The sequence below is a fragment of the Pomacea canaliculata genome, linkage group LG1 (genome assembly GCF_003073045.1).
Source record: "Pomacea canaliculata isolate SZHN2017 linkage group LG1, ASM307304v1, whole genome shotgun sequence".
Classification (NCBI taxonomy): domain Eukaryota; kingdom Metazoa; phylum Mollusca; class Gastropoda; order Architaenioglossa; family Ampullariidae; genus Pomacea; species Pomacea canaliculata.
In genome coordinates, this window is record NC_037590.1 from 2,379,388 (window position 1) to 2,406,813 (window position 27,426).

At 39.3% G+C, this 27,426-nt stretch overlaps 2 protein-coding genes across 6 annotated transcripts; one reads left to right on the top strand and one right to left on the bottom strand.

Annotated features, from left to right (window-relative positions):
* Nucleotides 1–2,049: 2,049 nt before the first annotated feature.
* On the top strand, nucleotides 2,050–11,440 carry LOC112568086. The gene is made up of 10 exons (XM_025245158.1): nucleotides 2,050–2,166; nucleotides 3,191–3,260; nucleotides 4,815–5,002; nucleotides 5,421–5,529; nucleotides 6,511–6,633; nucleotides 6,976–7,150; nucleotides 8,255–8,395; nucleotides 8,680–8,818; nucleotides 9,384–9,545; nucleotides 10,744–11,440. The coding sequence occupies exons 6-10, from the start codon at nucleotides 6,992–6,994 to the stop codon at nucleotides 10,839–10,841; spliced, it is 699 nt and encodes a 232-aa protein (XP_025100943.1). The 5' UTR covers nucleotides 2,050–2,166; nucleotides 3,191–3,260; nucleotides 4,815–5,002; nucleotides 5,421–5,529; nucleotides 6,511–6,633; nucleotides 6,976–6,991; the 3' UTR covers nucleotides 10,842–11,440.
* A 1,389-nt stretch (nucleotides 11,441–12,829) lies between these two features.
* On the bottom strand, nucleotides 12,830–25,611 carry LOC112556689 (protein ADP-ribosylarginine hydrolase-like). 5 transcript variants are annotated; one of them, XR_003097807.1, is made up of 12 exons: nucleotides 25,451–25,611; nucleotides 23,966–24,133; nucleotides 21,742–21,795; nucleotides 20,649–20,750; nucleotides 19,828–19,903; nucleotides 19,436–19,492; nucleotides 18,874–18,995; nucleotides 18,417–18,522; nucleotides 17,569–17,742; nucleotides 16,223–16,273; nucleotides 15,602–15,720; nucleotides 12,830–13,386 (listed from the first exon to the last, which is right to left on the bottom strand). XR_003097807.1 is itself a non-coding variant. In XM_025225940.1 (12 exons), exons 1-12 carry the CDS (start codon nucleotides 25,458–25,460, stop codon nucleotides 13,372–13,374), a joined length of 1,038 nt encoding a protein of 345 aa, XP_025081725.1. In that variant the 5' UTR covers nucleotides 25,461–25,607; the 3' UTR covers nucleotides 12,830–13,371. The 5 variants fall into 5 exon arrangements, 3 of the variants coding, with proteins under 3 accessions (XP_025081725.1, XP_025081709.1, XP_025081718.1); XM_025225940.1 differs by having other exon boundaries at nucleotides 15,602–15,704; nucleotides 25,451–25,607; XR_003097806.1 differs by lacking the exon at nucleotides 12,830–13,386 and adding an exon at nucleotides 13,801–14,434 and having other exon boundaries at nucleotides 25,451–25,610.
* Nucleotides 25,612–27,426: the final 1,815 nt, after the last annotated feature.

Sequence of the window (27,426 nt, forward strand, 5' to 3'; positions counted from 1 at the left end):
GATTGTAAATTATCTGAATTAGCGCTGAATGTTTTTGACGAAGTCGGCCATAATTAAGCTGTCGATATAAAGCAGTATGGAAGATACATTGCCTCCTCAATAATAATAAGTGTATAAGGGATTCATTGTATTTTGTGGATGTGTTATTTTGAAGTGGGAAGCTATTGCCGAGACAGTGTATCTAAAGGAATAGTATAGAGTCCAGGGGTGGGCAACATACGGCCCGCGGGCCGGATCCGGCCCGCTACGGGATTTTGACTGGCCCGCAGACTGTTTCTGGTCGTACATGATAATGTGGCCCGCGGCCATTCTCAGCAATCTCCCACTACTAATTACTTGCTTACTGCGTCGAATAATAGTGACTGTTAGTTATTCTTTGTTCTTTGTTTTCAGTTAGAATTAGATTTAGAAGTCGGCAAGAAAGCAGTATGTTTGTTGTGCAAGTGAAAGTGTTGCCGTGTTTAAAGAGTACAACGGTAGCCGCCATGATGCGACGAAACGTGCAGGCTATGGCAGGCTATGGCAGGTTTTTATCAGCAGCGGACCGGCAAACAAGAGCAACAGAACTGGACAGAAAACTTGTAAAGCAGCAGAATGTATTCGTAAAAACAAAAGTAGCCCAGAAAGCTGCTATTCATGCCAGTTTGTGGTCGCATACAACATTGCCAAGCACAGCAAATCGTTCAGTGATGGTGAATTTGTCAACAAGTGCATGCTCTATGTAGCTGATCAAGTCTGTCCACAGCAAAGAAAGAAGTTTGAAGAAGTCAGTTTGTCGAGAAGAACTGGGGTTCGCCGCATTGAAGCAATTGGTGAAGACCTGACATCACAACTGAAAAGGCGGGTACCTTCATTTCAGCTGTTTTTCTTTGGCATTGGATGAAAGCACTGACATCGATGACACTGCACAGTCGCTCATCTTTGTACGAGGCATTTCAGAAAACTTTGAAATCACAGAAGAATTGCTGTCAATGAATCAATGAAAGACACTACTACCGGAGAAGATATTTTTAGATGTGTGGAAAATACAATGCAATTACCATGGCAGAAAAATGGCCAGTAGTACTACGATGGTTGTCCATCTTTGACAGGAAAGAAAGTTGGTCTACTGAAGAGATTGGGTGACCGTGTTGCAGAGGTCGATTGCACCAGGGAGTTTTACATTAAACACGATTTATTCCTTGCATATGTAGATAAATACGCGATTAAGGTATTGATCCAGTAATCTGGCCCGCCAAGGACTTCATTTCCCCATATCCGGCCCGCCGACCGGAGAAGTTGCCCACCCCTGGTATAGAGGAACTGAAGAACACTTTACAGTCTGTGTTTATGTTATCTCAACGCATCAACGGCCAGCCATTGCGTTATTCACTGTTACTACATTGCGGAAATAGAGCGTAATTAGGATTTTTTTCTATTATTATTTACGTTATTTTGTTTTGTTTCGTAAACATAGGCCGACTCTTTCAATCGTTAGGCTATCCACTCCAAATAAACAATTCTATGACCGTATGCTAATGGTCTCAAAAGAGGGAAAAGAACAAAAGACGAAAATTGGGAGAGTTCTCAAAAAAGAAGTAAATGGCACCATCTGCTATTATGGAAAACTTAAAGTACACTTTGACCGCCCATTGGCATAAGCTGAACACAACAGCTGTTTCTATCTACCTCTGTCTTATTACTTTACCATACAATTTGTAGTAAAAATAATAAGCCAAACACGATATCTCCTCCAGTTTTATACCCATGTTAAAAGAACTGTAAAACGAATCATTGGATGACTCTGTAAGGTATGGTTTCAGGGACAGAACAGAAGCATTCTATGACTGTAGATTTTAATAAGGGACGTGTGGTGAAGTAAAAGGAAATCGTTTATTTAATGTAAAGTCAGACAAAGAGAGTGACTACGAACTTTAACATTGGGATGCGGTACAGTGTTTGTCGTGTAACCTAGCTTTATGGAAAAATGAATGGAAGAGGGGAGAGATGTCAGAGAGCTAGTCAGAGTGCCAGGACTAAGCGCACGTGAATGACGAAAGTTTCCGGAAAGCGTGTCTTTATGATGTTAAAAACAAAGAAAGAAAAGGTGTGACGGGGGAGGGCAGAGCAGTTCGCGAGGAGGGCAGATTGGAGAGAGCATGAGGACGTGGCATTGGACGTTTAATTGTGAGTAGAAGATATTGTGTTATTTGAAGCAAAGAGCCATTCCCGAGACAGCGTATCTAAAGGAATAGTATAGAGTATAGACTATAGACTATAGAGGAACTGAAGAACACTTTACAGTCTGTGTTTATGTTATCTCAACGTATCAACGGCCAGTCATTGCGTGTCACTACCTTGAGGAAAAAGATCGTAGTTAGGATTTTTTTTCCTATTATTATTTACGTTATTTTGTTTTGTTTAGTAAACATAGGCCGACTCTTACAATCGCTAGGTTATCCACTGCTATCAGCGAATCTAAAAAAAGATGGACATTTATAAATTTCGGTGAGATACATTCTTTTGTGCATATCGACGTTTACGGACTTGACAAACTAGTACAAAATCAGTTTTATGTTAAAAGCAGAAAACTGTTGACACCTAAGGGTCGAGGTGCTAATTAAAACTGGATAATTGCGTTTGTCGAAACTATGTGGCTGATGTCAGAGAGATAGGAAGCAAGGGTTGATATACTGAAAGGTCAAATAACATGGTTGGTCTCTGTGTAGATAATCATTTCCAATAAACACTTTATCTGTGAATAATACTCCGCAGTTCTCGAGACACACGCCTACAAACATCACCACCCATAAAAGTGGTCAACAACACATAGGTCAGAACTGTACATGTACATTAATGTTGTCGAGAGTGCAGCCAGTAAAACAGCTGGTGTATTGTGCTAATTAGGCGTGTCCGTGGACATGGGATCATTGTCTCGTGCCCCATCATCTAAGTTTTCCTGCACTTGGCATTTACATTGTGCAAAAATATTAATGATCTAGATCAGAGAATGAGCAGTGAATCAAGCGATTATTAACAAAAGGTTTTTCGCCCCCGCGCTTCCAACATAATCTCATAACCAGATAACCTAAAGGCGTTGGGAGAAGTGGCTCACTGGGTAAAAGAGGCAAAGGGCGCGCTACTCTGACCCACGTTAGCCATGACAGATACACACCCTACTTATCACCCATATAAATGTGTTTGATTGCAGAGTCAAGCCGATAACGTCTGGTCCACCATGATTCGACGAATTGTTTACCTGTTTATCGCAACAGTTTTGAGTAAGTACTGATTACAAGCTTTATTTAAAGCACAGCTGCCGTGTATAAATTCCACACTATATAGTTGTATTATTTAAACACAGAATCAGCTGAATATTTCGCCTTTAGTATGGAAAGTCGTACAGTTATGCAGGGTCTTGACGAAGGCGGTTTACGGAAGCAACGTCAGGCCTGTCCTGTATTCGTCTCACATCCGCATGCAAAACAGTTTGGATTTGAATATGTTACATGTCACTTCTAGACTTTACAGCTACTTGTTTTATGAAAGCCATTATTTGTTAACATTTTAGTAAACTTGTGTGAAATGTTTGTGTCACAAACTTGCTGTGCTATTTTGTTTTAATGGGTTTTTGTTAGCCTGGAAGGGGATAGGAGTATCTTTTATGTAAATAAATTGTTGACTTTACAGAGTATTGTACATATGTTGAGATGGATTGTACTGACAATAGATGTAACATATTACACAGAGTATTGTGCATATGTTGAGATGGATTGTACTGACAATAGATGTAACATACTACACAGAGTATTGTGCATATGTTGAGATGGAGGGTTTGCCGACGAGCGCTGAATTAGAAATAACTTCAGGAAAGCATAGGTGTCAGTGGATACTTTGTGTTACTTTCAAGTGGATACATTTGTGTTACACTGTTAAAATAGTTTTTGTTGTAATTAATAAAATTGTTTAATGATATCTCTTGCCTACTATTTGTGCGTTGTGAGGAAACGAAGAAAAAGCTGTTGAATGTTTTCTTTATGGTGTGCCAGCCTGTGTACCAGTGTAAGTAAAAGTGTGAGATAGGGTGAGGGATGCAGCAAGAGTGGGGTGGGAGTGGGGAAGATGGGGCTTTCGTGGGAAACGCGAATGTTCATGGGCGATTGGTGACTATGCAATAGGGCTTTCGTGGGAAGGTTGGTGGGGCTGTCTTGGGAAAAAAAAATGGGAACGTGGGAATTCCCAAAAGGGTCCCCTGAGGGCCGCAATTTTTCTTTTTACCAGGGTCCCATGAGTTCTTGCAGGCTGGGTAGGACCTTTTAAGGTCAGTAATAATTTCAGTGTTAACAGTACAAAAGACAAGGTCTACTGATTTTGACCTTGAACGAGAGCGTGTATCAGCATTTTCCCATTTAAACCAGAATATATTATTTAAGTTGACAAACTCATAAGGACGACATCGCGGCACGGTGGTGCGCTGCCTTAATTGCTAACACCAAACGCCACGCCTAAGAACACCTCTAATTGTCAGCAGCATCTGCAAGCGAAAATGTTGAAGTCACGCAATCGTCCGCATATTTTGTGTTTGATTATAAAAATTTAATGTGCATTAGTCACACTGGGTCTTTTGACACTGAAACATTAGGAGAAATTCACAGAAATAGTTGTACTCAGACAAAAGATAAACCCTAGGCCTTACAGTAGCCACTGAGTTAGTGGAAAGCAAGTTATTTACCTCTTTACTTTATGACAGTCTCGATACTTGTTTGAGCCTTTGCAGATTTCTGTTGTCACTTACGTAAAGTGATAAAATTAGTGAATGATTCTGTGGTTGGCAGCTCAGCAGGGCAAGTGCGATGTGGACAAGGACTGGATGAGACAAACTCTTGCCGTACACTTCTCAGCACCAAGACACCACGTGACCAACCCCGTGTACAAGAATGCCGCCATGACGTTCATCAGGGACCAGTTCCGAGAAATGGGACTTGAGGCGCATGTTCACACCTTCAGCACGCTGCTACGAAACGTAAGCTGCCTTCAGACAGACTAAACTGTGCTTGAAGGCTTCACTAAACTATTGCTCTCTATACAGATATTTAGTCTGGCTTATCTCAGTCTGATAGGTTTAATTCATGAGTTTCGTGTTTCATTCCAAATTATTTGAGGTTTCTTTAACTTTATGGCATGTAATTTATTAAATGTTTTTATCTGTCTATCGTTACAACTACGAAGCTTACATTAAAGAATTAATAAAAAGCTACGAAAAGCAACATTGGATAACAGTTGATTTACAGGTAATTTCTCAGTGTATATTATCAGAGTTCATTTCATTTGCCTTTAAAAATATTGAAGTAAATTTTAACCCTCACACGCGCATGTTCGCACGCACCTACCACCACCACCTCTTTATGTCATGACCTGTACTTGACCTATTACTGGGACAGGTAACAGGTGTGAATGTTGTCGGCTTGCTCAAAGGCCGCTACTTCAACACCAAAGATGACAGTGTCGCAGCGATAGCCGCTCATTATGACACCATGCGTGATACACCAGGTATAATGATTGACTAATATCAACCGCAATCTACTCACTACGACTGTTCACACGATACACCAGTTGTAAAGTATTTTGTGTGCCTGAACTTGTAAAACTTCTTCAAAGCAAAGCTATTGTCTTTGGGCCCCCCACCCTTCCCTCCTCATCCTCAATTGCTGACTTTACGGATCCTTTAAGGGTTCATTATTATTAACTCCAGTCTTCGTCTAACCGCCTTCGTGTAACTCTGGTACGAACATGCGTATCTTCGAAGATCTTAACCATTTCTTTCTTGTGTTTTTCTGTTTTGTTGACAATCTGTTTAGTTTTATTATCAATTGTGGAATACCTCCTCCTTTAAGTTTCTCGGTGTGCTGGATTTCACTTTGAATGGATAGGTGAGATGGACTTTTTCGCTGCCGTAACCGACCACTTTGTGGTCTGTCATTTGAAACATTCCCTCAACAACTCGGTGCCATTGTGTCAACCTACACGATTTGATGGCGTCCTCGGCATTGTCTTAAACTGTTTACTTGACTTTGGCTTTTTGGATTCCCGTCTCCTGATTTTAACTTTCTTTTGGCCAGTCTTTTTGAAAAAAGAGAGCGTCTATATTTTAAAAAAAGAGTGTCTATATTTTTAAGAAAAAAGAGAGCACCTATAAGAACTGTAGTCAATTCACTTTGAATTAAAAAAGTGCTCCACCAAGTGAGAAGCTGTGTAGTATTTTATATTTTTCTTTCAATTTCGACAAGTTCATGCACAGCTCATGTCTTGCACTTCATAACAATTTAGATGTAGAGTTTGGTTAATCGAGTCATGTAACAGGAATAAATCTTATCTGCATACATGTTTTCTTTAACCGATCGAGTAGTCAGCAGTTGTTTTGGAACGGTCGTCTGTAGATTTTTTTCAAGAAAACTTTTAGGCTATATTGAAAAATGACGACGACGATCATGACGACTACGATGATGATGACGATGATGTTTATGATGATAGGAGTGAATGACAACGGCGCAGCAGTGGTAGTGATGTTGCAGGCTGCACGGGAACTGAGCAGACAGCTCACCCGTAACTCCACTGTCATGTTCTTCGCCTTTGATTTGGAGGAGTGGGAACAAAGTACGCTTGTATCTTAGACCATTGTTCTTTCCCTTTTGCCATCCTCCCAGTAAAACACACACACACAGGCACGTACATGATTTCGGAGAATGGTGTGCACCTTGACTGTGTGTACAGCAGGCAGTTTTAAGTCACATCCCTCTCTGTATACACCAGTGGGCTATGATAAAATTAATGTATTCAGCTTTGAAGGCACTTGATTCCCACTATGGTTGGTATGTTTGTAGAACACCAAGCTTCTAGTCACAGTCAGTGAATTAGAATAACTAGCCCCGTAAACACGCAATAACTATGTCAGTGCCATTTATCTTGTCCGTTCACAATGCTGTTTGTGGTGAACAGATGTTGCTCAGAGACCATGTGCCTCCGGCTTGTGCGGCTCACAGGCGTTAGTGAACCAGTGGCTGCCAAACTTTTTCACCGCTCCCATTACCTGGAAGGGCGTCCTCGTCATGGACACCATTTTAACTTCGACAGCAACCAGCAGACCCAGACATTAACTGCTGGAGTCGAAAAGGTTTGCGACTACTGACCTTTCATTTCTATCGATGAGGACCTATAACCTCTGACTCTAGACACACCCAGAAGGCAAATTTTAAGGAGGGGCGATGAGGACAATAGCGCCAACTTTAATTTTTAGTTTTTCTTACCACTTCTATGGTTTTCTTTCACTCAATATTATCCTTCTCTTGTCACGATTACCTTTTTGTTCTTTGGTTTTTTCTAGGCTGGTAATGGGCTAATGAGAAGTTTTTGTACACTAACATAACACTCATCATGAATAGTGAGACAAATGATAAGACTAAGTGATGGAATGAGAGATAACTGTTAGTATTTGTGAATGGGAGAATGTACCATGCGATGATAGCTAGAAGTATTAAGATTTAAGAGTAATTATTTATTACCTGCCACCTGGTTCTTACTACGCTATAGGTCGGCGATTGAGTCGTGTTGTTACCTGTAGACGGCGTTTGCTAGTGTAACAATTCACGGTTCAAATCCCAACTTTGTATTATTCACCTGGGAAATTTCCATTCAAAGTTGACCTACAAAGTTGTAAACCACAGCTCTGTTGTCTTGGACTTCTAATTGTTTAATTTCTCGTTTCGAGTGATCTCCGGTGCTAACGTTTCGCCCGCTTCGGACACGCTTGAAGATAATTCGTCTTGGATATAACCCGCTTGAGATTCATTTGGCCGAACTTCGGGTGCACCATTGTGTTAATTGCTCGCTGCCTTGGATATGATTCACCGGTCAACACAGTCCGTGGGAACATCAGTGCCGGCGATTCCCCGTCTTTGATAAAACTATTATTTTTTTCGCATTTCATTGCTTTTTTTAAAACATTAAATATGTTGAAACCTTGGACTGACCTTTTTGTGTGAAAAAGGGTAGAAAGTGGCGCGAACGTAGATACATGTATATTTACACTCACGCTCGCAAACATCCATAACTGCACTCTTCTTATAAAACGTTACACCTAGTGGTGTTCGTTTGAGACAGGAGCTCGTGACAGCAGGGAACAATGTGAAAAATGGAAAAATCGGAAAGTGCGTATTCTTGCATACATAACTAGATCATCCTCTAAAATTGACATTTATACTCTGGTTTTGTTGCTCAGAAATTTCCAGATGTTGCTCGGGATGTCGATTCTGATGGGAAGAGGGGTGACTTCCTGTTGATCGCCGGACGTGAGTACGACGCACAGCTAGTTACAAACTGTAACGACACTTGGAACAGGCTGGGCGAGACTCAGTATGAGGTACTCAACTTCTCCCACGCACACACCCTTATGGATTAGAACTCCTAGAGTAAAAGTCAGCATAAGGTAAAGTTTATACACCCACGTTCACACGCACGCATATGAACACATCTCTTTTAACATGCCTTAACTATCATTAACAGAAAAATCACTCCTTCTATCCATGCAAATACTCACCTCGTAACTAATCTTTTCATACTTGTTTCTGTTACAAGGCAATTAATTTGTTTATTCTACTGATTATCTCATCTGGCCACTCATTCTGACGGATCCATCTTTGACAGATCGAAGCGCTTGTTTTGCCAATTCCCAATCCAACTCCAGAAGGCATTCTCAAACATCCAGACTTTAGTGACTTTTTCCGAAGTGACCACTCCTCCTTTTGGACCGAGGGCTACCGAGCTGTTTTCCTCACGGATACAGGTAAGGTCCTGCGCTGTGCACCTGTCTCGTCCCACAGCACAAGGATGGTGTAACACTGAGCAGCCCGTGTAACACCTGTCCATGTGTTAGTGTGTCGTAGGTGCAGGAGGATCTCCGAGGTTATACAAACATAAATCACCCTTTCACTCTTTTTGCTTATCAATTTTTTAAGGCTTCTGTTTTGTTATTCTTTATCAACAGCCATAAAGAGGTTGACTTAGATATTAATTTACTAATATGTGCATACTCTGTTGAGTAACTATTTCCTAGTACGTCGTAGTAATTTAACCCCTACGAGGAATTATCAAAGCATTTTATCAGGCCATACATTTTGCTTCAGGTTTATGTATACTTACCTTTACATTGTAATCGTAGCCACTCCACCCTCTGAGGCGATTTTGTAGCCTAAACCGTTACTATTGACGCGCTAAGCAGAAAGTGGTGTGCACAACCCACATCCACGTCCACTTGCAGCAAAGAGAGCAGCTTGAGACATCTATAAGACAAAAATACTCTTAAGAAACTTAACTCACATCAAAAAGCATTACGTGTACTTTGATTTCAGCCAATTTCCGGGGCTACATGAGGCAGTGTTACCACTATCAGTGCGACAACCTCACCTATGTAACCGACACCAATATCGGCTTCATCGCCAAAACCGCCCGCACGCTTATCTCTGTGGTTGACAGCATGGCACCTGCTGTTGAAGCTGTTCGAGCTGTTGAAGGTATGGGTCCTTCAGGAACACACGTAAAAGAGAGCTTTGGCTTTAGTCTAAATATGAAATCATCTTTATGACAGGCCTATTGAAAAGATTGTTAACACTGTTAGTGTCTGGAGGGTTTGGTGGTGGGGAATGAATCGTCGAGATCATCCAGTAACCTCCCCCACATCCACATTAAAGAACTAGACCCACTGGGAGAGGAGGCGAACACCCTTTCCAAAGATGGCAACTCTACAGCAGTCGTCCTCATCACGATCACAACAGCAACAGCAGCAATTTTTAGAGCAAACGTGACATGGTGCAGTAATATCTTCAGTTTATCAAATATATATTTTTGCCGATCTGACAGAAAACTTAAGGGAATTCCCCAGTTCCATGCCTTTGATGCAATTCTGTTAATATCATTTGTATGTGTGCACGGCTCACCATACTTTGTGGTAGAACAGATTTCCCTCAAAGGTAGCCCTAGCTAAGGATGATATACCTTGTTTATGTTGAGGGTAGAGGCGAAATAGTTGGGATTGTATATTAATGATGTGCATGTTCTAAATTTTAATGTTTCCACTTACTCCAAGGCTGCATTCAAACCAAGGACGTGTATAGGTGGACTGCTGTCTGTCTGCCAAGACCAACGCTTGGCCTCTTGCGAAGTTCTCCGCTGTTAGTCTCGGCGAGCCGTAACAAGGAATGTGTCTAACCCGCAAGCTTTCTTGTATCATGACTCGTTTTAGTAGTAAATCTGAAATGTGAATAAACCGGAAGCTTTCTTATCTCCTGCCTCGTTTTAGAAGTTAACTGGAAAAAATCGTCTGCCAGCAGTGCCAGGGATATTAGTTCGTGTTCAAACGCTCTCTGAAAACATATCTGTTGACAAAATAGTTTCCCTGAAGTACTGTTCTTAACTCCCTGGCAATACTGTCCGTCATGCTAGCCATCATGTAACGACTCCATCTTACACTGTTTGTGGTATCCTCACACCTTCATCCATTGCTTTACATTCTACTCTTGTACCTCATCTTTATGTTGTTCTGTGTGTGTATAGTACCTCACTGTCCACTGGCTGTTATCTTTCATTTATATTGGTCTGCACCACTAGTGCCATGTATCTTGATCGTGATGCTTCGCGTTTTGCTTCCAAATTCTTACTATTTATGTAACAATGAGATTCCAGCAGTAGTATTTAAATGTTCTATGCCCTTAGGAAGCAAAAACAAAGGAGGCTATGTCCATGAAGGATGTGTGGCGATTCCCCTTGCACTGACGCTTCTTCTAGGTGGCAAGCTACTGAAGTTTGAGTGACTTAAACACTGCAGCTTTTGCTGAAGATCTATGATTTTAGCTGCCACTGAATTGTTTTCTATTTTAATGTGTGTGTGTATATATATATACAGAAAGATCAAGAGATAGACATATCTTTATTGTTTTTAAGTACATTGGATACAGCAAGGTACAAGAACCTACTCCGATCTGGCTATATACCTAAATCTGTACAACTTTTATTCAAAATTCACCTGCATTCTCAAACACTTGTATACACATATAATTACACAGCAAAGACATAGTAGAAAAGATTGCAGACCCACTTTCACACCATTATAATAACATTCCAGCCCTCCCACCACAACAGCCTGACATCATTTTATCTCTGCTTACTTATTCACACATTCACCTTCACACACCAATACTCTTTCACCGGATGTTTTCTCTTGGTCAGTTACCACACAGCTTAACAATTCATTGTCAAATGATGTTTTTTCAATATCAAGAATATAAAAAGTCTAAATTGTCTAATTACTGAATCATTGATGCTACTGTATAATTGATTGAGAACATAAGGTCATTCCTTCAAAATTGTACAATATTTATCTCATATTTGAATAAAAAGGACATATTATGCATAACAAATGTACTTCATCCTCTATCATACCTTGGCAGAAGGGACAATGGCGAGCTACTGGAGATTGTGCAAAATGGTTCCTATGACTATTTATCTCTGATACTCCTACTCTAAAACTTGCATGCGCCTTAAGCTATTCTTGCTTGCAATATCATTTCATTTCCTACTTGGTGAAGTATCCATAAATAGCCAAAACCACAGAAAATAGCATCCTACATATTTCTGATACCTAGTTAATATACCCCTGAGTATTTAGCACAGGGCTTCTGCTAAGGCTAAATTCTTTGGGGTCCCAGGGACCCCTTCCTCAGATTTCTAAGGGGTCCCAGGCTAACTCTAAGGGGTCCCTTTACAATCAACAATCAACATACTTTGTTCAACTGGGGCACACAAAGCACTGTAATGTCTAGTCAGAAACGGCGAGATTTCATGATGTCTGTGCAAGCATCTGTGATGCTCACTTGGGTGCTCACTTTTTCTTTCGTTCTAAGCAATGAATTTTAACACGTGTCAACGACTCTTTGAAATAAGTTAGAATAACTCACCTGTGTGGTGGAATGAAAGTATGAATGCACAGTTAGTGAGAACTAGAGTTAAGAAACTCAACGAGAGGGTGGCACGTTGCTAGGACGAACCTCGCAAGACAGACGTGGCTCCCACAGCTCAGTGACATTCAGTGGATCGAAGGTGTTTGAAACTGCAAATAAATTAAACGAGTTTCACTATATTTAGCATAGCCTTTCTCAGCCGATAGTACTTGATGTAGGGTCTAAGAAAAGTGAGGCGAAACGCTTCTATCTGATGTCTTTCCTTACGAATACTCTTCAGTTTCATTCATGACTGACCTTAAATACACCTCGTTTGAGTCCAATAGACCATTTATGCGATCAATTTCAGTTGTTTTTATTCATTTGCGCTGTTCATTGTTTTGTTTGTTTGTGGAGAATACAGTCAGTTCCTAACCCCGACAGAATGTTCAGACAGAAGCGTTCGCATTCAGGCTCAGACCCTACCGCAAGTACCGATTTATTGCCATGCTATCGCAGTGCTGTGATGTCCACCCGCCTTTTTGTCCGGGTAGGAGACGACTGGCCGATGCAGTCCACACCTCGGTACTCCTACCTTCCCTTGCACGGGCGATAGTGGGAAGATATCGGCCCTTTAGTGGAACTCTCCTGTAAGGGAAAACAAACTCAAAGAGTTACTCCCCTTGCTTGCAGACCATGAATAGGTTCGTCTACGATGTCAGACACTACACTAACAATTTGTATCTGTTCTCCGGAAGGGTCCCGAACTTCTGTTTAGCAGATAATAGTAACTGCTCATATTGCTTGTTTGAATACGAAAGGGGGACATACATATACTATATTCTAATCTAGCTAAGCCTAATCCCTGGTAGGGAAGAGGGGGTTGAGTGACGTGAGCCGCTTTCCAGCGGACCAAATATATATATAACGAATGCTAGCGTGTCGTATGTCCTAATCGTGTGAATGAGGTGAACGTATCACTAACGCGAGAGAGATTTGTGTTGTCCGCATAGTCGTGACACAGCAGCAGAGAGAACACATGTGACGATCCGTGGAATTGATGCACCGGGAAAAAAAGCAGGGTCTTTTGTGGATTCCAAGGTGCAGGCTGAGTGCGGGTTCGTTGTGGATGGAAACAAAAAAGAACACAACGCGAAGTAAAGAGTAGACAACGCACCCGAAGAACGAGAGCTAGAGTTTTTAGTGAGAAATTCTCCTTGGGAACTTCCGTCCTCTTCCCTCAGACACCAAAGAGAAGCGGAAAGATTTGGCCGCAGGTGTTGGCCCTTGGCAAGGGACGTCGTCAGCCCCGGGACTTTCAGGCGACCTCACTTGTTTTAAATTTTATGGGGCCTGATCAGGAGTATTTTGAATAAATGAAATCCATCATCGCAAACCTATGCTCTTACTCCTCCTCTGTCTGTGAAGATGAGATTGAAAATTTACCATAAGACTTTATATTCTTGGAGTCCAGCAGTTTGGTGAGAGAAGCAATAGTAAAAAAAAATTGATCTCTGATTTGTTGGATAAGAAACTAAGTATAGGTCTATTCGTGATACTGCCTTGCAATATCACCATTTGAGGAATAAATCCATATGTGTGGAAATTGTACCTAAAAATAAACATTATGATACTACTTGCAGTTACTGTTTAAAAATATAGTCAATAAAATATAAGTATAATTTGACTACATCGAAAATGCCATGATCAGAAATAATGAGCTAAACGAATTAAATTTCAATCAGGTGAAAGAAAGTGAAATCCCTTCACCATAGATGATTTTTTCAAGTGAAATTTTAAAATATATTAGAGTTGAATCTAAAAAATGCTGGTGACGTATAAAAGTATCTGCTTTTAAAAATGAACTTCAATTTAGCAGATAAATTACATTTTGGTTTTAATGACAAATTGTGAAAGAAATGTTATTCTACTGATTATTTTCATTTAACAACAACAATATTACTCATCTACAAGAAAATAGAAGTTTTTAGCATGTACCCTGAGGTTATGAAATTACACAAAGTTATAGAAATATAAAACATGGAAACAAATTGCAGTTTTCAGCTGGTTGTACCAGTACACACTGTAGAGCACAGAGCTAATTTAATCATTTAAGTGAACTTTCTGGTCAGAGGTGCAATGTTTTAATTACTTATACTATACATGTATACAACCATATAGTGAGGCCCAATTGAAAGTGATTCAGCTGTGAAAAGTAAACTGAACTCACACTGAAAGACAGCCAAGATTTTCCTAATGCTCACTGATGGGAAAAGAGTTATAATCTTCGTTTAATTGTGTAAGTCTTTATGCTTATGTTTTGTCTCCAGCACTGCCTTACACATCATGGCAGAACTCAGTTGAGGTCCTGTCATCGTTTTTTATGCTTTTCCTTGTGCATAACAAGGCATGGCTAGATCTAACAAAGTGTCAGCCACTTTCACAAGGCGATCCCTATACTCAACAAACTGAAACAGAAACGACAAGCCCTTTAGCAATTTCCTAACTAAATTTAAACAGAAATCACTAATCTTTTGGAACTCAACCATTTCTTCTAGCAGCTACTTTGAATTAACTGTTGAGTTTTAATAAAAGAAAACTAATTATAGAAGTAATAGCAGAATGGGATGCATCAATTTATTTCTGCCAGTTCTCTCATGCCTTCCACATTTTATTAGTGTTTGGGTCATTTTTCCAGGTGGCAATGTCTAGGATAGCACCAGTGGTTGCAGCTATTTCCCAATATTTGATTCTGTATACATTTCTTGATTAAAGATTACCATTCTCCTTCGCTTTGACATTAATATTTTAATATTTTAACCTGTCTTTGTTGTCCAATTTTCTCAGGATTCTTCACACAACCTCTAGTGATTACAATCACAGAAGGACAAAAATTGTTCATTCCATCTTCATTTGCCATATGGCCATGCCATAATGGTAAAGACACATGCTGAAATCTATGCTTTCGTGTCTTTCCTAAACCTCCCTGTTGAGACTTGCTAAAATCCACCAAAATCAGGTTGAATGTAACTGAGAGGGGTTGTACAAGGGAGATAACCAGTGTGCTTTCATTCTAGAAACCATGACTTACGGACTTTTAAATTAAATTTCATTTATTAAAACTTCCAAAACTAATATCGTAATGTTTTTTTTGATTGTTTTAGCTTTTTTAACATTCTTAATTTGCTATTGTTGTGCTTGACTAAAAATTTACTTACAGATTTAAAGGGGTAAGAATCAATACACATCCGTGTTGGGAAGCTATGGTAGCTATGAGGTTTGTATCAAAATGACAGGTGATCCATAGAGGAAGCATTCTCTTTCAAAATGTATTTATATTAAGGATTTCTGCAGAAAATTGTAATATAGGGTAAATGGTCAGCCAGAAGCTGTCTACTTTACAATGTACTTAGATTTTTTTCTGCATGAAACTTTTGCAAAAAGTCATGATAAAGCATTATTACTATTGGTCATAAGTAAGGTTGGAGAGGCAGTCGTAATGATGTTTACGTAGCGAAATAAGTCAGCAAAAAATTGTTGGGCCACAGCAAACAGGGTCAGTCATAGTGGGGAAGGTCTTAGTAAGATTCACCATACAATAAAGATGATAAAGGTGTATCAAGAAGCATCATTACCTTGTGATTGCCTTCTGGAACTCCCTGAAAGCCATATAAAGCTCCATACCAACAGGCGGCAATGACACCTGTACTGTCAGAATCACCACCGTGAAACATGGACCTGTCCCAAAAGAAACCTATTAAATTCAACTTCAGTTTTATATTGAACTGGGTACAAGGTTTTTGAATTTATATAGCTAGATATAATAAGCTGACTAGTAAACATTTAACATCTAGCTGCAGATTTCATAATTCCAATAAGAAGCTAAAGAGACCTTCTATATCCATTCAAGAATTTAGCAGCTATTAATATACTTAAATTTGATGAAAGTATAAGTGAGTAAACATCTTACACCAGCAACCATAGTAGTAATACATACGCAAAACCATCATGTGCAATACTGAATATGCATTTGTATTTTTGGCGGGGTGTGGTTGCGGCCCTATGCTCCACTGGGGGCGAATAGGAACAAGAATTTGTGTTTTTGCATGTGTGTGTGTGAGAGAGAGAAAATGTCTGCATAAACATTAAAATCTGCAGCAAGAATTTTTCCCACTTATAGAAAGACATTTTATTTTTAAAAGAATGTAATTTATTTTAGCTTTATTCATTCTTTAATAATTTATTTTGTAATATACCTGTGAGCAAGTTCCTTCCAGTTGGAGCCAGCACCAAGCAAAGCATCATACCTAAAAAAAAATTGAAAAAATGAAATCCTCCCTAGCTAGCAATAAAATCTTGTATTTAAAGTCAATATGATGAACGAAAAACAATTAATATAACTCAGTCCTAATGACATATACTACTTGTTTTGGACACCCTTTCCCTTTCTAGTCATGTGAAGTTAATCTAAAAACAAATGTAGTGATACCTCATCACTCAACCACAATCTACTGTGCAAGGCTGGTTGATTACTGAGTACTCTGCCCAAAAGAAATAAGGTAAATAAATGTATTTAATTAATTCCAGTACCTACTATTAGCAAACTAACTTGTATTATTCATTGTATTTTAAAGTATGGTTCATGTAAATAAAAAAACAGAAGGGCTTGTTTCAAATATGTTTCACTGAAAATTACAATTCATTACAGTATAAATTTAAAACTAGAAACTTAAATTTAAAACTTGTTATCACTTTTTACTTCTTCGCAACAGCAGCTGCTTTTAATAGCCCCTTTATATTTTGGTATTATTCATATTGACAAGGTAATCCTGCCATATACTGAATGGTTAATTCAGACACTAGTAAACTACTCTCATAATTCACAATTTAAAAAAAAATTCATTTGTTGTTCTTGCTGTTGTCCTCTTTCATTTTAAGTACTAGAACATTTCTTGCATATCGCAATACACGTGTATACATTTCTTTAAAAAAAACCAAAAAAACCCCAGAGATTAAGAATACAACACCAGGACAGATTTTTACTGCTTGAAATCAATGTGCAATGTGACACCATGGACATGTATTGATGGACTGATGTCTGTATGCTAAGACTCACTCTTGGCCTCTTGCAAAGTGATCCGCTGTTAGTCTCGGCGAGCCATAACAAAGAATGCAAATAAACCGTAAGCTATGTCGTCTAATGCCTTGTTTTAGTAATTAATCTGAAATGTGAATAAACCGGAAGCTATGTCATCTAATGTCTCGTTTTAGCAGTTAACTGGAAAAAATCATCTGCCAGAAGTCCAGGGATATTAGTTCGTGGTGACACATTCCCCTTAACTGTTAATCAGGAAACATAATGGGTAAGCGTGGTGCCTCTTGCAGGTTTTAGCTCAATGTTCAAATGCTGAGCAAGGGTCTAGCACCAACAAAAAATTCTATTGATGATATTGGTTGAAGACTGAAATATTTAAGCATGGAGTAGTTTGACTGCCAATTAAGGTATTATTGTACATCTGATGCTTACGGAATACGTTCCATAATGCTAATAAAAATCCACCTCACTCACAGAAGACTAGCTACCAAAATAATTAAAACCTACGCAATCATAGGAGCATCATGGCCACTGCTTCCTCCCCAGCCAGCAAAGCTGAGCTTTTTATAGAATGCATCTCTTTCAGGAAAACCATATTTTGTAGGAAACACAGGATCTGCTGTCCCATTCACTAAATTGCGCTCTTTTAAATACTCTGTCCACCTTTCAGAAAAGTATGACCTGGAAAAAAATCAAATGTTAACATTTTTTCAAACTAACCCTAAACCTGTTCTTGAATATGCACTTCCCCTTAGAGCCTTTTGCATTAATAGATTTTTAAAAAAATTTCTCTTGAGATAATAAAAGAAGTAATGCTAGAGATAACAATTATTCTAGGTACACTTCATGAACTCAGTTTAATTTGCACAGTGTACCTTGTTCAGCTCTATCTTTACTTTATTAAATGGTCTTTAAATTTGTATAACTATTCAAAATAAGTCATCTTTTTATTTCTGATCTACAGACCATACATTCTTTACATTTTTTCATCTATGGGCCTTGTGTTTTGTTGCTGCATTTTCCACTTTATGTCTAGATGTGGGCTCTAAAATGACCTCTAAAGATTCATTTACATAGGAACCAGGGAGCAAGTGGGGCAGCCACCCCTTCAAAAAAAGATACTTAAGGGACAAGAATGTGAACGTCATTCACTGTCAGAACGGAATTTAGCCCCCCTTCCCTCACAAAGCGGAGCATCTTCCTATGCCACTGAGACTTTCAGTATCTTTCACTGATCAAAAGTTCAATTTCTATGTGACTTGCTTTTCGCTCCCTCTCATTCTTTCTTTCACATTTGATTTGCATAGTGACATCATCCTAAGCTGATGCTCCAGGCCATAGATGATCTGTCTTACCATGCTTGCTTGTTCTCTTCTACAGCATAACCTGTCTCTTTAATGTAGGTTAATGCTAATGGCAATGTGTCAAGCAAACATCTACCCCATTCTTTGACAGCTCTACCTGGAGAAGGAAATCTGATATTTATAAGAAAAGCAGCAGCAAATATTTATTCAGAATATACATATCTAAAGCAGCCTTACAGAGAAAAAAAATTATCGCTAAAAGGTCACATGAGAGATTATTCTAATTTTATCAAAGAATGTTTTCTTAGTTAGGGATTATAGTCACTTTCTTTGTGAAACACTTCTCTGTCACAGAAATCATCTAGTCCAGTGAACAGCTAATACTGAGAAAGAGATTGCTACCTATCAAGCCCTTCTCCATATTCTTCCAGAACACACTTAGACTTTCACTATTAAGCAAACATAAATAACAATGATCATAGTAAACTTTGCGTTGTTTCTATCAGACCTTGCATAGCCAATGCTGTAAAAAGTGCAGATGCCAAGCTCCCAAGGTATCCTGTTGGATGATGATGAGTCATGCGCCCAGACTCCACACTCACAGCCACCAGATCCTTTAGATCATCTGGTCTAAACACAACAAGCAATAAACACTTAAAAAAAATAAACAATGTATAGACTAACAAACAGAAAATTAGGAATAACTTTTAAGGCACCTGGTTAAAATAGCTATACACTTAATATTTCTTAACACTTAAAAAACACTGATATTTGTCTGGTAAATGATGATAAGTAATAATATTAATATAATATGGATAATTCAATAACGTTCTCGAAGAAGAAAATATTTGAAATATCATCTTGACTTAATCTTCTTCTTTGCACTGAAATAAGTGCACAAACTTTTGTTCTGAAATGTTATCTAAAGTCTGCCAACAAAATAATTTTAAATGCATGCAAGTTTTTGGGACTTCACAGCAAAATTCTACTGTATGTGTAGGACAAAATGAACTGAAGATGGTGCATGATTATATGATGTAAAACAGATGTACTTAGTGATGATGTCTGACCTTGGATAGCGAAGTCCAATGCACATGGCCCTCATGGCAGCCCCACATCCACCCCCTCTGAAAATGTCAGCAACTGTCTTCAAGAAGCTATGCATGCATTTGTAACACTTTAAGTGCTAGCTTTAAATAAAGTCAATCAAAAGCTCAACACCTGTGATGAGGCATGCATATAGTTAAATGGATAGAGAAACACTGTTAAATGTGACCTCAACACAGTTGATTTGTTTATTTATTCACTCAACTCTATGTTCCAAAAAAAGTTATACTTAGGATCTACTAGCACTTGTCTTGAATAACCATAAATCTTGACATTTCAGTTTCTCACCTAGCTGAGAATGAATCAGTCTAAGTAAGAGATCAAAACTACCAGAATTTTTAATTATGGGTCTTACCTTGGATTAAAAGGTATATGATAGCCATCTTTTAAATGTGGTTGAAGCTTGTGGGATGCTGACATACATGTAGCACCTATTCATATAACAAAATCCTTTGTGGCAACAGCATGGAGTGATGTTGTATATATGACACTAACAATTACACAAAACAGACATTTTATATGTATGGCATGTTCACGATATAATACATACGATAAGGCACAAAAAAAGGTAAAGGTTGTCCCATCATGTTTACGATGTTGTGGTGTGAGGTGTTAAAGACCAACTCAGGGTTTTCTCAGAGAGCATTTTTTTTGTCAAGGCAGTTATCATCTCTCTCTCTCTGCTTTACTTTTCCTCAACCATCTATGGAATCAGGTGCTGACAGCTGGGTCAGCTGGAGTAAGTTCACTGGACTACATGGGAATCATACCAGTATGCCTGCTAGTGCTCTAACTAAATACAATAAAAACCTCGAGAATACATATACAATATATTATGGTATGACTCATTTGCTATTAAATGTTGCATGACTGAATGTGCAGTCATACATGTGGTTTGTTGGATGGTGTTCTCCTTAATGCTGGGGTCTGCAAGCTCTAGTTAGATGGTGCAAAACAATGGCTTTAAACAGATTTTTAATCTTCCTTCATTCAATTGCAATCGTACTTATTTTTCACCTGAGAATTCTGAAGAAACATGATTTTTACTTAAAATAATATGCATCTCAAAAATGTCAACATCTGGAGTTTGATACTATGACAATTTAAAGAATATATTAATGGAACTAAAATAAAAATAAAATGGGTTTCATTTGGGATTTTGTTGCGCTCACTTACCTGGAGCTCGTCCAGCCATGTCTTTCATGCATGATTTGTAGTACGAAGCCAAAGATGAAAAAAGTTTCTCACGGTCAGGTTGCCCACTAGTCTCACCAAGAGCTGGTGGAAAAAAAAAATTCAACAAAAGCAAAAGGAAGAAGTGTATATCAAGGGAGAGCTTATAGAGGCAAATAAAATGTGATCAGCATTGGATACATCTCTTTCTCTTAAGCAAAGGCATACATCTGCATTCATATATGCACAAGTTAATAATAATAAGAAAAAGAATATTTAGTACTCTACAACAACACTGGCTCCATGTTCTGAGAAATATTTCTATTGTTGCTATTGTTTAAGTGCTTGATTAGTACAATATTGTACAACAAATGACAACACTGAAAGCTACAAATGATATAAAACAATAGTTGAAATGTGTGGCTTAAAACTCCAGACGTTTTAATAACATGTTTGCAAATATTGTCTTTGATTGAGTATTATATAAACACAGATAAAAATTACACCAAAGAAACTATACAATAATAATAAAGAATGTTTGAATCACATAACATTTAATATTATACAGTGTTATCTACAGCAGTGATGCCCAACCTTTTTGGCCTGCAGGCCATACACATTTCCGACATGCGTGCCACGGGCCACTTCACCGTAAAAATACAAAAAAAGAAAAAAAAAATAGAGCAGATAACATTTTTATTAGAAACAAGTTGTACTTCCCATTAATTATCTAGTAATTAATGGGATATTTGAAGTTGTTTACCCAAAACCAACTTCTGAATGTCCGGCTGTATCGTAGAGACACCAAGTAGAGCACTGAATCGAAAAGTTCGTCTATCGAAGAAAAAGATTGAGAGACGCCCCTACGTAAGGATAAATACTTCTTCATCCCTTGTTTTTCGTTTTTTTCGTTTGTTTTTTTTTAATTACTAACATGCCGATTTCCTGCACTGTGGGCAGAAGTTTCGCGGGCCGGATGGCACCATGTCGCGGGCCGGATATGGCCCGCGGGCCGTAGGTTGGGCATCCCTGATCTACAGTATACTTCACATTAGCAAATTTCCTGAATGTTTAAAAAAACCTCAAAAAACTGTACCTTCACCAGTAGCAAGGTGCATCACTGTGTCATCACTTACAATCCAGTTAGGACCTGTAAGCAAATGTTTTACTGCAATGTCACTGCTGCTCAACACAGACATGCAACAGTAAACACATTTTTTTCTATTAACACAAGACAAATGATCGGTTCCTTTGTGGATTTGTAAGTTGCTGTAATGATTTTTCTACTATACTAGATTAGATTAGATTAGATTATTGTCCGTTATGCCGGTCGGCACGTAGGGCAGCGACAAAGGTCCTCCACTTTTGCCTGTCCTAGGCTAGTTTCCCCACAGTACCCCAGCTGTGGTTTAGGGTCTTCATGTCTGCCTCCACAGTTCAGCGCCAGGTGATCTTGGGCCGGCCTCGCTTGCGTTTTCCTTCTGGAGTCCAGTGTAAGGCAGTTTTTGTGATGGAGTTGCTCCCGCCTCTGATGACGTGACCAATCCAGCGCCATCGCTTCTTCAGCAGGATGGTGGCCATGCTCTCCTGCCCACACTGGGCAAGTAGTTCTTCGTTGGAGATTGTCCTTGGCCAGAAGATGCCCAGGATTCTACTATACTGCCAAACTATTATTATTTCTTCTCTTATCAGTCAGTGATTTATTCGTCTCTTGACTGGTACTTGTTGTTGGGGAGTGCACATGGATAGATGCAGGAGCTGACAAGACACTCCACTCATGCTTGTGTTGAGTGACAGTGAGCAGGTCCTGACAACCAGTACAGTCTTTGACATTTGTAAGCCATTTCTTCCACTGGCAACTTTGGCCTTGACCACCTTACAAAGTACCTTGAACAGTCTTCAACAAAGTGTCATGTTGGGTCAGATGGCCAAGCCAGACAGTTCAAATGCATATGACCAGCACTGAAAACAGCATAATTATGATTGGTGGCAGCAGCAAAGCAGAGGTACAGCAAGGAGAGGTAAGCAGCTTCAAGTACTTGGGAGCAACCCTCTCCAAGCCAGTTAAATTATTAGCATCAGGATTGCAGCAGCAACAGCGGCAATGGCTACGCTAGATAGATTGATATAAGATAAGGTTCACTACCTAGTACAAGCTGTAGAAATCTATGTACTGATCCTGTTCTACACTTAGACTCTGCTCACTGATACAGAAAGGTAAATCCAGGCATTTGAGAACAAGTGCCAGAGGAGGCTGCTTGGGATCTAATAAAGAGAACCAATGACTTTGTACGAAACAAGATTGTGACACCCATAGCACACCAGGAACCTCTACTTTCAACAGGCAGGCGACGTAAGATGATCTTCTTTGACCATGTGACCCAGCATGACACCTAGTCGAATACTATTCTTCAAGGCACCTTGGAGGTTGTCAATCCAGCAGTGGCCAAAGATAGAACTGGCTTATGAACATTAAAGACTGGACTGGTCCTCCTGTACAGGACCTGCTCACTTTCACCCAAAATAGGCAAGAGTTGCATGCCTTGTCAGCTGCCAGGTCTATTCATGTGCTCCCTGAAACAGCAGGTGATGATGATGTCTATTTATAATGTGCAGGTATCCATTCAGAAGAATGCTCATTGCAGCAAAAAAACAAAAACAGAAAAGAAATATAAAAGAAGAAAAAGATAAAGTGAACAAATATCTAAAACACCAGAAAAGTAAAAATAAAGACAGAAGTGTTGCTTGGTTGTTTAAGTCTGTCTTAAATAAACAGATGGGTCTTCAGTCTTTTTCAAAACGTGGTTGGTGAGGTGATGGTGGAGAGTGACCAGGTGCTGGTCAAGGGACAACTGACTAAGCTACAGAGATTTAATAATCACAATGCTTTTCCTATGGTCTTCTTGCCTGGAAAAAATTTCAATGTTTATAACTACAGACCACACTTCAATTATCTTAGAGGGATGCTTTTTAAAGTATTGTCTCCTGTTTGCTGCAGAAAAAAATTGATTTTTAGTCCCTGTAGTGTGAATGACCTGGGTACCCACTCAGGCCTGTAACTAGAAAATACTTATGTTCACCTAGTAGCAATGGGTATGTGCATCAGGTTAGGTAAAAGGAAAAGGCAGCACAGCTTCTACAGTCACTAGGCTAAGAGATCTTTGCCTTTCTTTGATTTTTTTTTTAAACCTTTAGAAATAGCTATAGGCAACAGCAGTTATATTTCTAGTATGCTCTGACATTAAATTAATTCCATAAAACTTCAAAACAAATCCTCCTCCGAGACAGATATGAAAATACGTCAGATTATGGCAACTCACGCTTCACTTGAATGTTTTCAACTCCACCCATTTCTTCTGCCTCATTGAATATGGTAAGGCCAGAAGAGCAAAATTCCCAGCGTCCATTGTAATACCCAAGAGCATCTCCTGTGCCACTGAGTACCATAGCTGCACGGTAACGTTCTTGAAGGTTGAAGGCACTCTCCGCTGTAAAAAAAAAAAAACTTTTCCAAAACAGCTATGACACAGCTCACAACCAAAAGCTACCTCCACAGGACTGATCATCATGTCAAGTAGTCCTCTAACGCCTGTCTGGAATTGCTTTTACTTCTTCAATTTTAATTTACACATATTCATGCAGCTAAAAGGTTGCTAATGTGATCGAGACTCGTTCTTTGTTTGAAATTTGACAGTCACAGCTAGGCAGGCCTAATTATCTTTTAACACATTCAAGTTCTCCAAATTAAAGAGTATCTTTAAAAACGAAAACTATAGATCATCTAGTATACCCCATATGTAGCTTGAGCAGCACTTGCATGCACGGTACTGAAGTCAAACCTATTAACCCACAGTACATAGTTATACTGTCCCCCCTAACCCTCCAAAAAAAAAAATATGTGCCTGTGGATTTGCAAGCTGCTGTAATGGTTTTTTTACTATTTTTCTTTTTGAAGATATGCACATAAATTATGTAGTTCCTATAATCACCTAAATATATCTCAGCGGGTATGAAAATGTAAATGATTTGGAGCTGTAAATGTTAGTTTTAGTCTAAGTTGTATATCATTGTAAGACACTTTGAACTGGACATGAAATATATCTCACTGTTGTCAAATGTCAGTGAAACACTTTTATATGCGGAATATATTATTTTTGGGATAAAGGTTACAATAATACTAACAAATGTTCGTCACTGTCTACTTTTCTTGCTACTTATTCATGAGAGGTACAATATTTTTATTGAGGGGATAGTTAAGGCTGCCACCTACCCCGTTGATGGTCTTAAAACTCCCACAAATTTTATTAGCTGCATTAGTCTGAAAACTTCGTGTTTTATGGATATAAAATCTTGCCGGTACGGTTATACGACGACAATCTCGTGGTTTCTCAACCTGTGATCTTGCTAAAAGACTTGTAGAAGTCCGACAGTTGCGAATGATGATAATCGCTTGAGCTTTTATATGAACATTTTCAGAGCCTAAAATAATTAGTGATGGCTATTTATACGGTCCGTGTACGATGTTCCGGATTGTACGCGACTTGATGTAGGTGCTATATATAACATATAAAGTATTATACAGCATGCGTGTCGGTGTCATAATACCTGGATATTTCGCACAGCCATGATAGGTAACAGTTTTCTTGTAATTTTATTTAGTCTTCTATACTCTTTGCACAGATCAAGCTATGAAAAAAAAAAAAAAGAAATATAAGAGAGGGAGAGAGAGGCACAGTTTCTATTCTCATTCTCAGTCTGTCACCGACGCTGTGAGCATGCATTTTATACGGTGTTTATAAAGGTACCGGTTGCCATAACTGCGTAGATGTGAGAACAGCTCGATCGGGTAGATAGCTGCAGGACCTGACTCAATCTCAGCACGAACTATACTTCCGCGATCACAGCGGAACATGTTGCACCCTCGACTAGCGCCATTGGCTGACGAGCCAATCAAATATCTCCGTTGTTATGCTTCAAAAGTGTCGTCTGCTTCTCTTACCTATCGGGAGAATATATACAGTCAAATCTCCCTACTATGCCACCCCTCTACTATGCCACTCTCGGTATTATGCCACTTTTGCTCGGTCCCGACTATAAATTCAATGTAAAAAAAAATTTACTATGCCACCCCGGCCTACTCTCGCTACTATGCCACTTTTTTGTGACTGTTAAAAGACACAAGTTGTGAAATTCCGCGCAGTGCTCGATTACTATACTGTACGGCAGTGTGGGACATCGCAGTTAGGGGGGATGGAACATAGCACGCACACAGGGAGGGTGGAGGCTGGCAATGTGGGGGGGTGGGGGTGGTCGCTGGCCGGGTGACAGCCCACGTGACAGAGGGAAGGTGTGAGGGGGTCGACTAGCGACAGGATGCAGGTGCGCGATGTGGTTGGGAGGGGTGGAGGATGAAGAGGTGAGGGGGAGAATGAGAGGAGACAGCTAGCGAAGCCGACGATTCTTGAGAGCTTTGGACCAGACTTGGGCAAAGGACTCCTGTCTCTGACCGGCCAGCCCGCCAGTATATATACTATACATACAGTGTTGGGTAAAACTGAGTTAACTATATATTAGTCCGGCCCTCTAAAACCATCCCAATTTCTCATGCGGCCCCTTGGGAAAATTAATTGCCCACCCCTGCTTTGGACTGACGGGTAACTTGAACAAATAAAGCCGTTTTTACGAACCCTCTCTACTATGCCACTCTCGCTACTATGCCAGTTTTGCTCGGTCCCGGTAGGTGGCATAGTAGGGAGATTTGACTGTACATGTATATAGTGTGTGGAGCAACTATACAGTCTCTAAAGACGTGTACACTACAATTTTATCAAAAAAGTAATAAACACGAAAAGCAAAAAATAAAAAATAAAAAAATCCATTATTTAAACCAGCTGACCATCCTCATTACCAATTTTACCAAGGGGCCGGTCGATTCCACCATTTGCCAATTCGACCATCAGTTCGATTCGACCACAAACCATGGTCGATTTGACCAAATTATCATAATTCGGCCATGAAATAGGTAATTTGTTATGTACCCGCTGTACCACACTGATTGCTCTGCAATTGTGTAAATTAAAATAAGCAATTAAGGAATTTTTCTTTTTCATACGGTGTATATGTAATTATATATAGGTATATCTATAACACTGTGCACTTTACATTTAAGAATAATGCAAAGCGACCTACACATATATCACGTGATTAATTTGTACAGAGAAAAAAATCGTTTTCTTTTTTTCTTTTCTTTTTTTATTCGAATATGATTAGCAACTAATGTGTCATTACGTTGAATATATAGTAATTTCTTTGTGGTCGAAACGACTCCGCTACCGGTCAGCCCAATTGACTCTGGGCTGTGGTCGAATAGACTAAGGGTCGTGGTGTTGTTCTCGTTCCCCTTATTTAACATACTTGGAGGCAATCTTTCGAGATAAAACTAGTAGTCATCTGCAAAGCATCTACAGGTCCCTACAGTGTGGTGATCTTTGGTCGAATCGACTTGCATGGTTGCATTGGTTGGTGGTCGAATCGACCGGTGGACATTACCAACATCGTCTGCTCCTAGACATGGCAGCTAGTCAATGGAAGGACGACTCCTTTGACTGCGCTTTGTGGGAGTATGAAATATTAAAATAATATCAATAATAAGGGATTTTTAAAATAATAGCCATATTAAGTTCTTTTATCTTCATTCACAACACACATATAAAATGTAAGGGTCCTAAGCAGACACAAAAAAGCGAAATAATAGTAAACTCCAGTGACATCAGGGGAAACT

What these genes read in the sequence shown, in the direction of transcription:
- LOC112568086 (XM_025245158.1), top strand. Translation starts at nt 6,992, where the DNA reads ATGTGCCTCCGGCTTGTGCGGCTCACAGGCGTTAGTGAACCAGTGGCT. An exon ending in TAACTGCTGGAGTCGAAAAG is followed by an intron (nt 7,151 to 8,254) that starts GTTTGCGACTAC and finishes TTTGTTGCTCAG; the next exon opens with AAATTTCCAGATGTTGCTCG. An exon ending in AGCTGTTCGAGCTGTTGAAG is followed by an intron (nt 9,546 to 10,743) that starts GTATGGGTCCTT and finishes CTATGCCCTTAG; the next exon opens with GAAGCAAAAACAAAGGAGGC.
- LOC112556689 (XM_025225924.1), bottom strand. An exon ending in CATGGCTGGACGAGCTCCAG is followed by an intron (nt 19,904 to 20,648) that starts GTAAGTGAGCGC and finishes TTATATGAATAG; the next exon opens with GTGCTACATGTATGTCAGCA. An exon ending in ATTGGACTTCGCTATCCAAG is followed by an intron (nt 18,996 to 19,435) that starts GTCAGACATCAT and finishes TGTTGTGTTTAG; the next exon opens with ACCAGATGATCTAAAGGATC.